This window comes from Polyodon spathula, chromosome 5 (genome assembly GCF_017654505.1).
Source record: "Polyodon spathula isolate WHYD16114869_AA chromosome 5, ASM1765450v1, whole genome shotgun sequence".
NCBI lineage: Eukaryota > Metazoa > Chordata > Actinopteri > Acipenseriformes > Polyodontidae > Polyodon > Polyodon spathula.
In genome coordinates, this window is record NC_054538.1 from 21694296 (window position 1) to 21708660 (window position 14365).

The 14365-nt window shown below is 38.5% G+C and overlaps 1 protein-coding gene across 7 annotated transcripts in view; it reads left to right on the forward strand.

Annotated features, from left to right (window-relative positions):
- The window catches only part of LOC121315728 (ras and Rab interactor 2-like), a 73081-nt gene that overhangs the window by 56706 nt on the left and 2010 nt on the right, over positions 1–14365 (forward strand). For all 7 annotated transcript variants that reach the window (XM_041250075.1, XM_041250080.1, XM_041250081.1 and 4 more), the window contains 4 exons: positions 2540–3697; positions 10365–10670; positions 11046–11177; positions 13954–14117. In XM_041250075.1, the coding sequence (XP_041106009.1) occupies positions 2540–3697; positions 10365–10670; positions 11046–11177; positions 13954–14117 (1760 nt within the window). The remainder of the gene's footprint in view (positions 1–2539; positions 3698–10364; positions 10671–11045; positions 11178–13953; positions 14118–14365) is intronic.

Genomic DNA, 14365 nt, shown 5'->3' on the forward strand with positions numbered 1-14365 from the left:
TAAAAATATATTTTTGGGCGACTGGATATTTCGGGATGTTTAAACAAAGACTGTATTGTATACAGCATTTAGATTTTCTGAACTTTTTTTTTTTCAATCTGCTAGTGACCTGTTTGTTCAAAGCATACACATGCTTTTGTTGGGCTCAGACAACAGTGCCTGGTCATTGGCTGACTTAACATATCCATAGACTTCCTAATATTCAGAATAAACCATGTTCATACAATTGGATCATATCAGTAATAAATAATGCAGCAGTAAACACTAACTACTAAATCACTTAGAAGTCGGCTTATTAATGGAACCCATTGACCTTTCATTAGATAAGAGATTATTGCATCCGGTGATGTAACCCCATTGAAATATCACTCAACACATCAATGTAAACATATTTGGCAACTTTAAATACGTACTGGTGACCGTGTTTTGCATACTGATGCTGCTCAAACTCAATCATTTTCTGCTCACTTTTCCACCTGTTTTGCAGTGTGGTTTTTGTGACATTTTAATCACCACACTTACAGTAAGAAGAGATGTCAGGCGGATACATGCGCTACAAGTGAGAATTTGTTTTTCAGATTGTGTAGGAACAGCTATTTCTATTTATAACTTAATTGACTCAAACATTTGGAATTTTTTTTTTTTTTTTTCCTATACGAGGTTCAGAGTAACAAAAAATACAATATTACATGAATAATTGGATGCAGTGACTCTACTGGCATTTAAAGACATGGTTTTGCTTTTAAAAAAAAATAGTTTGGTATCGTTTGTTCTGTATATTTATGTATCTGTGTTATGTATATATTTATATTCTGTGTATTCCCATCGTTACAGATTTTTTTCTCAAAGTTTTACTATCCCTATTTACATGGAAGGCCTTGGTGTTTGTCATGTAGTTCCATACTTTCCTCAAATGAAAGAGGACCCTTATTGGTGTTGGGCCAGTGCGTATGTATCATATCACACAAGACTCCCTCTTGTTAATACATGCCGGGTCATACATTAGATTTTGGTCAAAATTAGAGTTGGGGCTCTGACAAAGGGGTGATGGTAATTACGAATGTGAGGCGGTGGGCTACAGGAATATAGGCTTTTAATAAGAGTGGATCTGATTCTTTTACCACAGTTTAGATATTGGTGTATGACCTACAGGTATATATTATGCTGCTTCTGCTATTCAGTTATGTGTGTGCAGGACAATATTGATGAAATTATAAGACACATTTCATATGACAATAACATTGCTGATGATGTTATCTGAGGGAAATGTGTTTATGATCAGACATTGCCATTTATGTCAGATAAAATAGCTAAAGGAGGTTGTGTCCTGACCAGATTTTAGGGATACAGTGTATATGCCAGTGTGTTTATCCCACTGTGCCCAACAATACTGTTAATTAATTCATGTTAATCTGCACTGTAAAGGCGATGACCCATCCCACACAGTGGACATCTTCATGCACTCTGCTGTCCATAAAGATAATGGATGTCAAATTATGACATTTTTCCAACCAGATCTGCAGGCTTAGAGCTTAGCAACCAAGCAAAATAGTCATTTGCATTACTTCTTTTACTGAGTGATCCTAAGGAGACAGATAAAGACCGGCTGTGGCACTTTAAGTGTTGACTTTACAAGTCAATTTTGCAAGGTCAGATTTCATGACTCTAGCATGAGTGTCACAGCCCATGCAATTTTTTGGTAGAGAAAATGCATATATAAACAGAAAATGGCTGTATCCAGACTTCAAGGACATCTGCATACAGTGATGCATTGTTCTATATCCAATATCCTGCCTGTAGTAATTTGGTTTTAATTATATATCCCCTTCTTTCATGTCAGAGCTATATAATGCTTACTGTAGTGTTATTTATGTAGTGTGCAAACCCAATTTTTGGCCCCAGTGACTTCTTTCCCCAGAATAATACAGACATTTTTCTGGAAGCCCGGTTATCTCCCGAATACAATTTCCAAGTTATAATAACGCATACATTTCTAATTGCATGATATCTTATTTCCTGTTCTGTTTTCCTACTGGATCAGAATTACACAGCAGGATATCATTTTTTATTTACATTTTTCAGTGAATGTTTTTGTAGCAATTTTTTTTGTGGAAGGATCTAACCTAGCCCACATACAGACCTGATGTATAGGTGATTATCAGTATGACTAAAATCATAAAAAAAAAAAAAAAAAAAAAAAATGTTTTTAGAATAAAGCATGGGAAGAACTGTCCAAAACATTATGCAGTTTTCCCCGCTTCTACATAACAGGAAAAATGCTAAAGAGACACAGAAAGAGAGAGAAAAAAAAAAAAAAACATTTGTGGTCTGCCCACTCCTGTATCTAGTCACACAAAGTATGGGTGTGAGCTGCACTTGTGCTTTAGAGTAGTACATAGACTCCAGAGCTTAGAGAATTTAGAGCTTGCCTTGTTCAAACAGTCTATTGAGCATGTGCACTTTTCAGGAGCTGGGACAGTTTATACTACTTGATTTAACTGTTTTTGTTTTCTCTTCTGCCTTTCCTTTTCTGTAATAGAATTCTGGAATTCTCCTATTTACAACAAACAGCAGAGCCCCCCTGTTCGTCCCGCTCGCCCCCTGCCTTCAGACAGTGTGTGCAGGCTACAGAGGCAGCAGCAGGTCTTCCCTGCCAAGGGCTTGCATTCCCTACTGACACGCACTCCTTCAGAGCTGGAATGCAGCCAGACCAAGGGGGCTTTGTGCTTCGTTAACCCACTGTTCCTGGAAGTGCACCGTCAGGGCACAGGCAACAGCAGTGGCAGCTCGCTCAAGCGCCCCAAGAACCGAGACCCCATTTCTCCAGAACGGTCCCGCTCGCCTCCACCTAGACCCCCACCGCCTAGGAAAGCTCAAGCCATCGGTGCACACGGCAAGCAGGTTAGCATGCCAGAAACTGTCAGCTGGATCAAGCAGCAACAAATAGAGGTGGACAATATGGGTGCTGGTCCCACCAAAAAGGCCACTCCAATCCCACCTCCCCGTTTTAAGAAATACATGAGCTTCTCGGAGGTCGAGGGCAGCAGAAAATCCCAAATGGGAGACTCCAGTATATCATCTCAGAAACTCCAGTCTGTGGTAGCCAGGAACCTTGGCAGTGCTCCTGGTGTGGAACCCGTTCTGGTGAACGCAAACGTGAACTGCCCGCCCCCCTGCTTGCAGGAGATGGTGCAGCAGAACAAAGGTGGGCGGCAGAGACTGAGCGACATGAGCATTTCAACATCCTCCTCGGATTCGCTGGATTACGAGCGCAGCTATGCTGTGCCCGGTGGCCAGGGTGGGGACAGCAGCCTGGAGGAAGATTATGAGGTCGATAGCGACCATGAGAGCATGGTCCCGCCAATCAAGCCCAAAAAGAAGCGCAGCGGCTCTTTCGTCCTGCCTCGCATCGTAAAGACCCAGTTCCGGAAAGTCAGCGGGGTGTTCAACTCTTTCATGACCCCAGAGAAGAGGATGGTGAAGAGGATAGCCGAGGTCTCGCAGGACAAGCGCACCTACTTCGGCTGCCTGGTGCAGGACTACATCAGCTTCCTGCAGGAGAACAAGGGCTGTCATGTCTCTGGAGCCGATATGTTGCAGACCATCCGCCAGTTCATGACACAGGTGAAGAACTACCTGGCACAGAGCTCGGAGCTTGACCCACCCATTGAGTCTCTCATCCCAGAAGAAGAAATCGGTAAGCCAGTTATTTAATCAATAGCTTAGCAATATTTGTATTTGTGTGGGCAAAATAATTTCTAAATGTACTGAAAACTTAATAGTGGGGAATATTTTTTTATTTTTGTCGTAAATGTCTTGTCCTCCTTGCTGGATCAATGTTCAGTTGTTTCAAATTGCCATTATAATTTCTTTAAATTTGTTAGATTTCCTCTTAAACCAGTTACTGCATACAGTGAGAAAAAAAAAAAAAAGAAATGAAAGATTGACTACGTGGGTAGTGTATAAAGGCAGTTTATAAACTGGCAAAAACGTCCCATAAGTACAGCTTTCAAAACATTTCACTAGAATTTGATACCAGAGTTCTCTATCAACCATCAAGCAGGTGCAGTGCTCAAGCTGGATTCCCACACTGCACCCTGACAGTTTACGCAGCACTGCCACAAAAGGGCCACCTAACCTGGTCTTCACAATCTTGCAGCCCCTGGCTTCTTTAGTGAGCACCAGTCCTGTAATTGTGTCGATTGAATTTTTTATTTTTTTTTCTAACCAGGATTTTTATATGGTTGTTGGTTCGTGTTTTTTTTTTTTTTTTTTTTTTTTTTTTGTGTGACCTTCAGCCTCCCTCGCTACTAACACAGTTTTGTAACATGTTTTTACTGTTTGTACTGGTGTATGGGAGATTCATGTACGAAAGTATTAAGTCATTGTTTTGCAGCTTTTACAGAATATATCATGGTGAGCATTGGAAGTTGCGAAACAGTTCAAACAGGGGTTGTTATTTGTTTTTTAGTGTTATGAAATTGTGATCAATATTGTTAATGGATCCACAATGTGGGAGTCTGTTTTAAACTCACAGGGACAGTCAACATTTTAGTGTTTTTTTTTTTTTCTGAAGTCAGTGAAATTAAATGATTTACTTTGACAGGTTGCTGTTAAATCAATATTCATCATTTAAAGTAATGCTCTTAGGTCTGTTTAGCTTATAGGTATACTGTACCTGACAGTTTTACATTGTACAGTATAATCTTAATTTTTCTTTTGTAAATGAAATATTACATTTTATCTTGGTTATTCATACTTTAACATTAGAATGGCAAAACCTCCATTAGCACTGGACTGACCTTGTATCATATATCATGTAATCATATCATACATAAACTTACGTATAGAAGCCAAAAAATAAAGTACACGGTATTCAATTGGAATAGAAATTTTGGGCCCTTGTGTTACAATGGTTTAAACACTGCTTCATGCATGCAAATCTTATACTAACTGACTTACAAAAGGAAACAGTTTTTGAATAATTCTTATTCTCTTATGTTGGCGGCGCTATCTTCCAGATGAGAAATTAAAAACGCTGTGTACTTTTCTTTTCAGAAGCTTGATCCCGTAGCATGGAGTCAAAGTTTATGAAAAAAGACATGCTTGTTTAACTGGATAAATAACAAAGAATATTATTGTACTTAACTGTTACTGATTGTGTGTTTTAATATTAGCCTCTCATTACAATTATGTTCTTACCGGTTTCTGCTGCTTAGATAAGAGTGCTCATACATAATATTTATATATGGGATAAAAAAACCTCTGGTCAAGGGAGTGGAATTATGTTTGCCGAGTTCAGCACAATAATACATTATTTTTCCACAACCAACAAGTTAAAGAGTGTTGCAGAAGAGCAAAGCAATATTCGTTGTGCAGCGTACCGTGGCAAATCAGCACTGTGTACGACCCTCTGCTTCCAAACCCCAACAATATTGGCCTCTTTGTAATCCCAGACAAAAGACTGTTTTGTCATGCTGGTTTAATTGAGAGAACTATGTGGCAGACGTAGACGTTTTAACCAAGGCTGCAGATCATCTAGACAGCTGGAATACTATCAAATGCTTTCACTTGTAAAAACTATGGCACTCTATCAGCTTTTTCATTACTGTGTTTCAGTAAGGTTTACATTATATTGATCCTTACATTTGTAATTTGTGCCCAGACTTCTCTGGTAATGAGACCTTATACATTGTAAGTACAGTACTGTGTAATCATGGAAATTGGAGCATGGTCTATATACAGTATATGCAGTTTTCACACATACTACTCCAGTGTCTCATATTTTGTTGGTCAAAGTATACTGTGCAGTCCTGGAAGTGCACTGCACTGATTTGCAGTTAGCTCCCCCTTTGGAGGAGAACAAGTGTAAGTACAAGACATAGCAAAGACATTTACAGCTCTACACACTTTTAAAGAGTTGTAGGTGGATTGGTAAAGATTTTTACTTCTGTCTCTTCAATTCTTTATTAAAATAGCCACCACCCCCCTTGCCTTGTAAACTGCGTCATTAAAAAAAAACTTTGGATCGTGACTGACTTGACTGGTTCAAACCACATTGACATTACTGAGTCACCCAACTTCCTTTATACTTAGATTTGAATATTTATTTATGTGTGTGTCTTATATATATATGTATAGCATTTAAATATGCAAATATATTTCTAAGATGCTTTTTGGTTTTGGAGGTGGAATGTTTAGTGTGATCCTGTGCCTACCTCCCCACAGCAGAAGCGTTACAATAAAACATTGCAGGAGCAACAGGATGTTTTGGTTAAGGACCACAGAGCAGTCTTGACTCATTTCATCCAGGGGTTGGCTGTTGGCTGTCATCCTGCGAGGCACTGAATTGGGCTCTTTTATTGTTATTTTATTGTATGTTGCTGGTTCATTCAGCATTGAAAGAAGCACAAAGTCCTCAAGGGTGCGTCATTAACACTGGTAGTCCAAGGTGTGGCTGTTACTGTACAGGGGGCATAGTGTAAAGTCTTGAATGTTGAATAATGGATGGTGAGTTACTGTAAGTTTAAAAAGTATATATTTCACAAGATTAGGTCAACACAGGGCCTGCAACTCAAGTACAGTACAAGTATCAGCAGTCTAATCACAGGTACACTGTTCTGTAATTCTGGGATATTTGTCATTCCTTAAATCCATTCCTATAGTATCTATTTAGTCGCAAACAGTAATTTCTTCACACTCTCAAATAATTGGACAAAAGGGAAAGCAGAATAGAGTGTGTTTACCTTACCACATACTTCCTTGGAAGACCACAGGGAGCTGACTGTAATAAAACAATGCTTATCTCAGCAGCACATGCACCATATGGCACACACATTGGCTGCTTTGACTCAAATTTAAGAAAAATTAAATAAAAAAAGGTCTTACATGCTTACTACTAGTTCAATGCTTACATGTGAAGACCTTGACAGTTAAGGCCATCCTGTTTAGAAATCTACCATAAGCATTTGAAATGGTTATTGTGGATTATATATGTGGCAAATTATATTTTGTTTACAGTCACCGTCCCCTAAGAAGTTTGCAGCACTTCTCTTCTTAAGTGCTGCTTAATCAAGATACCAGCAGGTTCAATTTACATCCACGGCACAGCGCTACGGCAATAAAAACATCAGCTCCTTGGATTAGAGGAAAGTTAACTTCAATCGGCTTTTTAAACACTATCTGTTGAAAAACGATGCTGAAAGCTGTGGTCTGGACAGGGCCTTGTTCTGTGTGTGAATGTGACAGCTGGCATTGTTTCTTCTTCACTCTGCAACATTTTTTTTTTTTTTTTTTTTTTTTTTTTATGAGGAATCGGTCAGCATAATATGAGCGTGTCTGAGATGATGAAGTGAGACACACACATCCTCAGGAAGCAGTGACTCACAGCTCCTAGACCATTTCTGCAATGAAGGGCCCACAGACTGCTATTTATATCCACTCACACATCCACATATTTCCTCACACACTGTACTATTGTGTGTGCAAAAACTCATTTACTTTGAGCTATACCAGCTTTCAGTGTGAGCATAATTAGACACACCTGCGTTTAACCGGACACAGCATGCTCATTTTAGACAGGTAACTTACAACTGGGCTCTCAAGTAGACCTAGAATGGCTCAGACTTGCTACCATTTTATATTTGCTGCCCACTTAAGTTCCAGTTTACATTTTGTCTTGAGTCATACATACACTGCATTATGTACAGAATACATGTACAGAATTTCATTTCAAAATTATAATGTAAAAATTACAAAAACCATCATGCATTTAGGTGCCCCAAATAAACCGTACACAACAAGGCTATACGTGCGATGGAATATATTTTAATATTCCCGGGACGGTTCATTATAAATGTGTTTCTGTCAGCACTGATGTATGATGCCTAGTTTTGCTTCCAACCCGAGCTGGCGGCGCCTATGAACGTTTAGTTAAATTCATTAGAACATAGTTTTCGGCACAGTTCTAAGATGTGATGTATACGAGACGCAGAACGATAATATCTTTAAAACTGGCACTGCTCTGTAGCCGTCTACGCAGGAGAAGTGTCTGATCTTCAGATAAAAAAAAGAATCTGGTCCATTACCTCTCTCAAGCCATAACACGCCAGTAAAAGGCTTTATTATTATTATTATAAAGCAAACTTTCATTCTTGCAGTCAGTAATTTCCCCCACCTATATTGTGTTTTTCAAGTCTTCCTTGAAAAAAACGTTGGATTTTACCTTTTGTGAGGAAAAGTAGATTATGTGTGTAAATGACTCGGATTCCAGGAAAAAAAAAAAATAAATAGAGAGAGAAGCAACTATGTGAGTGAACTATAAGGGATTAGACACATGGAATATTTTATTGCATCAGGTTGTGTACCTGGTTCTGTATTTACTGCCATTTTGCTGCTTTTGATTGTTTACAGCAGATAGCCAGTAAAGGTAGATAATGAAACAGCAAAACAGAACTTCTGAAAATATTTTCGATTTACTCCCTGCAAATACATAATTGTAGGTAGTGACGTGGTATTAACCTTGAAGCTACTTGAGTACGAAGAGGAAAGAGGATATAAAAGAAAAATAACAGTAACCAGAGCCCTACCTCCCCTTCAAAAGTAACAAGTTTTCTTTTCTGTTATCATATATGTACTGTATGACAAAAACAATTACAAATTGGACATATGTGAAGTTTTTATTTTAAGACAATTCTTACCCATATAATATAAAAGTCTAGCATGGTAAATTTGCACTGTAATGTTGTAGATTTCCCATTCTGCTTATACTGATCATGTAGCATGGCTTACTAATGTATTTATCATGCTTTACCAAATGTAACTTTAACATATTACCGATTGTTCACCATGCTTTCATGCTGTTAAATATCAACTCATTTCCCAAACATTTAATTTCTGTTTGATGGACACTAATGTGTGTTCTGTATGATCATTAGTTTCCCTGCCTACTTTTATAGCAAAAAGTACTTCTAAAAAGACTCAGATAATCTAATAATTTTGCATCCAAAAAATATTATTCCATAATGTTTATGTGACTATGGCAATTCAAAGTCTTTCTGTAGAACGTAGTTTGTGGTTCTAGTGGTTTCATGCTATTTTGGTCTTTGGAGGTGTGCTGTATGACGAGGTGTCCTGTTTCCTCTTGTAAAACAAACCACAAATGATGTTGTGTATAATGTGATACACTAATTCAGAAGATTATTAATATGCTTAAAAGGCTAATTGAGTAAACCATGGAGGCACTTTAGCATTTCTGCTGAAGATGTTTTAACACAGTTTCCGTTCACAAATATTTCATACTTGACAAACCTGACAAAGTAAATGCCACATTGAAAGTACACTTTACCCTGGATCATATATTCAATCATGGTTCAGTCCTGGTAATGGGGATATGGTCAGCATTCGCAGTGTATAAAATGTCCTTGTGATCTTTTATAAGCCATGCAGTGTCAGCTTAGCCTTTAGCCAGCAGCTGACATGCAGCCAGCAGAGAGGGGCTAACAATATTCTACAGTGAAGTAGCAGTAGTAAATCTGACTACTTTTTTATGACATGACTGTTGAATTTTGAGTTCTGTTTAACCAGTTCTGTTTTATTTGGGTGTAACATTGGCACTGCTGTTGCTCATAAATAATATAATCAGACAGCCTTGTGTTTTTTTTATTGTAATAGTTACGCATTTTATAACAGCGGTCTGGTTTGACTTTTAAAGTCGAATTGGGCGTGGTTTTTGTATGGTTTTTATGGCAAGCAATAAACTAATTCAGTTTTGTTTTGAATGACTGGTGATTTACTCAAACTGTAGCATTACTGGAGCACCTTTTAAATATGGATGTGATATAAAACTGTATAAAATTATTTGATAAAGCAGACGTCTTCACAGATGCCATAGTTCTATAGTAACTTATTACTTTGAAAAAAGTTACTTCTCAGGCACAGATAATATGAAATGCACGTTCATGTGACTTGTAAGGTTTGACTTGCTGTTGAATCGCTTTCCATATAATGCATTAGCCGTAGCCCTTTTTTTAAAAATGAAATGAAAAGTAACTGTTATTTTCTCACATTAAAATGTAATCCATTACCACATTGTGTTACCTGTCTGAAACAGGAACCATTACAGTTACAAGTTACTGAAAAAATGTAATCCTATTACAGTAAAGCATTACATGCATTACTCCTGAACACTGACTTGTTAATATACAATGGTTGGTGCCAGTATCTGCTTTGTTTTTTTTTTTTTTTTGGTAGGACTTTCAAACTTCAGCAGTCTACCATGAATTATTAATAAAAGTGATAACCCATAAAATGCCTGGTCCTTTGAGAGTAGAAGCTCATTCCATGTCCATCTTCTCTCTTTGCAGACGTAGTCCTGGAGAAGGCCATGCACAAGTGCATCCTGAAGCCCCTCAAGAGCCACATTGAAGCCAGTTTGAAGGACTTCCAAATAGCCAGTGGCTCTTGGAAGCAGCTGAAGGAGAACCTGCTGCTGGCCAAGCAGAAGAAACCCCAGGAGCTCGGGGTGGACGCGACAGCTCCAGACTCAGTCACCATCGAGAAGATCCGCCACAAGTTTGTCACCATGCAGAAGATGTACTCGCCTGAGAAGAAAGTGGCTCTATTCCTGCGAGTCTGCAAGCTGATCTACACCGTCATGGAGAACAACTCAGGTAGGAGCCGCTGCTGCCTTTCTGATGAAGGGGCTGTACATGGGGTTAAACACAATCTGCTAGTAATGGAAACACAGTGGTAGGCCAAGCATTTTAATCTTGCAGTATAGAACATTGTGGAAAACACATTGGTGTGCCACTCATGGAAATGCAGACTCTGTACTTCAACTTCATTTTACAGCAGAGTTGGTCAAAGTCAACCACTGAGATGTTGCATCTGACTTTCAAGAATAATACATTTTAAATAATGAAAACACACAACATCATTAGCTGTAAAGGTGGTCATTTCAAGATGGTGTTTTCAGTGTGTTTCTCAGAAACAGGTTGGAAGTGGATTTGGGATGGGGACATTAATTGTGTTGTTTGTGTTCACAGGGAGGATGTACGGCGCTGACGACTTCCTTCCCATGTTGACCTATGTGCTGGCTCAGTGTGACATGCCTGAGCTGGACACTGAGATTGAGTACATGATGGAGCTCCTGGACCCCTCACTGCTGCATGGGGAAGGTATGGGAAAGAATTTAATTGAAAGCTTTGAGTGTGGTAATCTTTGAAGTCGGGGTTAAACTTTCTTTGTTCTGGTTAAAAGACCATTACTAGTTGTTCATTTTTAAAAGCCAGCTATTCTAAGCACACAGTTATTAGTTGCTATGCAAGAAGTATTTCCTTCTTTGTTTAAAAGTAAGAATATTTCAAAAAAAGTGATTCAGATAAACAAAAGGAACCATGATGAACTTATTTATTTATTTATTTATTTTTTTTTTTAAGTATACATTTTGAAAATGTCAGCTTGAACAATGGCATGATTTCCATTTTGTAAAGCATCCCAGTAGTTTCAAAGTGATGTGGTTTCATGTAATTTGTTATTACCAATCCCACATCTCATTGTAATTGGTGGAAATAGGATCTGCAGGGGTACATTTAAGCTGAATTACATCATGCAACTTGCAATGAAGTAACAAGTATTGCTCCTTGAGTTATTCAGTGGCAGGCAACCAAACTACAACGGAAATTACATTGTTTTTTTCCATGGGAAGGCCGACATATTTTAACGATTGGGGAAAGTCTGTTCAGAAGAACTGAAGTTATTACATCCTGTCAATGTTTGGGACTTAAAAGATTTGTTTAAGCATAATTTAAACCCCTTACCTTCCTGGGCTTTATCTCACATTTATCAAGGCGTTCCTTGAGGAACATGATGTACTGCACTTGGGATGTGGAAACAATAGAGTCCCCTGCAGCAAGAGCCAAGATAACTTGATTTGTATCACAGCTCAGGCTTAATATCAAGTCACTTTAGTCCCATGACAATTTTTCCATCATATTACTCATTAGGTCTTCAAAAATGGCATAGTGGCGTCAAGTGTATGGCTTGACTTCTTGAGACTCTGTGAAATATTTGCCTCTTTGCTGCTGGGAGATGTTTCACTGAGCGTCAGTGAAACATTCCCTGGGTTACAGGAAGCTGACTTCTCTGTAGAAGTACCATAGTTCTGACTCTAATAATAGCAGCCTCTGGTATTTGACATGTGTATCCAATACAAATCAATGTACCTCACTGTGCACTATTTAAAGGGACTCTGTAGATTGTATTTAATTTCAGAGGTTGCCTAGCTGTGGCCTCTTTAGTTTAATAGATATTTAGTTATCTGCTTTTTAATGCAGTAGACCATGAGAGCAATGCCACAAAAACAGATCGGTTCTATTGTACTTGCATGCTCACTATGCACTGTCCTCTTAGTTTTCTGTGATTCCGAAGCAGAAATCCAAACACTTTGTCTGTGCATGATGAGGAGGAAGCCAAATGGTGCTGATTAGAAGAAGATGAAGGAAAGATGTGGGGTGGTGACATTAGTATTATATGTAGTGATTTTAAATAGTTTTAGTTTAGCTCCATTTAAATCTGATATTGCCTTGTGTTTAGCAGCAGCATCATTCCAAACAAGTTGCACAATGCAAAGTGGTAGTGCAACAAATAAATAAAATAACAACACCAGGACAAACGTTGGAATTATGAAGAACAATTTGCTGTCCTAAATAGAGGCAGAGCAGAACAACGACCATAAATTAAAATAGTGTGCGGAACAACGTGTTACCTTCTGTTTATCGTTCGGAACCAACATGTGTCCTATTCGTTAAAACTTTTACCCTCAATTTCTCCTCAATTTGTCCCCTACTTGTACTTGAAAAATGTATGTGAAAGTGAGTCTTCAGCTCACCCTATCTAGCCAATCGACAGATTTCACTTGGTAAACTGGAAAGTGGATGTTGCCAATCTTCTCAACCCTGGAGTAAACTGTCGAATACGAGTAAAGAGGCTCTCTTTGGTCCTAAAAATCCTTGTTTATATTTCCTGTTACATGGATTGGCTTTCACTCACTAGCACATGACACGCAGCATCAGACACGTGACTCATGTCGAAGGTGTTTCTTTTAGATCATTCTTAAGTTGGAGTAATGGAGGACGTGAAAGAAAAACTAAAGAAAAACAAATTCCATGAAAAAAATCTCACAGAAATGCAAGTCTGCAGTGTGGGAATCATTTGTTATTGTGGACAAAGAAGGAAAACAAGTTTTGCAAAACACAAATTTAACATCTCAGTTCCGTTTGCTCTTGTGTTGAGTTTGTAATAAATTCACACATTTTATGAGATCGCACTTCAGTTAATTTGATTTTCAGATTATGTATTTATCTTTATCTCTTTTACACAAACATATTTAATTTTAGGTGCATGATGGAATAAACACTGTCTGTAGTTCAGACAGATTTTCAGGCTGACTGGAAAAATACACTGATTTAAAAGTGTTTCTAGTCAGTGCGTATACTAAGCTGGGGAAAGGAAAAGCATTCTGGGTCTAATAACAAGAATTTTACATTGGGGTGGTTCGTGGTTGGGTCGGGTTGATTAAATTGGATCTGTGAAGACCTATACCCTGGAGGCAAGAGTTCCATTAGAATGGTCTCCTCTAGGCCAGTAAGGGTCGCTGTGGCCCTAACCTGCCGCAGCACAAAGTTTTTTCTTGTGTTTTAAAATTCCCATAAGTCTCACTTCCAAGATTTATGTAGTACCAAAACAGTATGTGCTATGAAATTAGACACGTTTCAACAAGAAGTCTTTGTCAGTGTATTTCGTCTGAACACTAAACCTAAGGATGAGTTCAAATTTTATTAATCGATCCCATGTTGTAATAATATTAGCTATGAAATCTATTGAATTTGCATGTGGCTGTTACAAATTCTAAAGGATATACTGTATACCCATCAGTTGTGATTTTTCTTCCAGGTGGGTATTATCTGACCAGTGCCTATGGAGCCATGTCTCTGATCAAAAACTTCCAGGAGGAGCAGGCAGCCAGGCTACTGAGCTCCGAGACCAGGAACACCCTACACCAGTGGCACCGCAGGAGGACCACCAACCGGACCATCCCTACCGTGGACGACTTCCAGGTATCTCCCTGATTTTTCCATCGCGAAGGGTTCATTTTTAAGCAGTCAGCTTTGCATGTTACATTGAGCTGCATGTCGCCCAGTTCCTAGTGGGGAGTGGATATGCAAAGCATTAAGGATACAGTTGTTTTTATCTAATGTTTGTTTTTTAGCAGAAATATGTTTTCCCAGTGTTTTTCTTAAGAAGCTGTATTGTTTTATAAGGCTCGATGAATCTGGATTCTTGAGTTCTGAGATCATTCCATGCA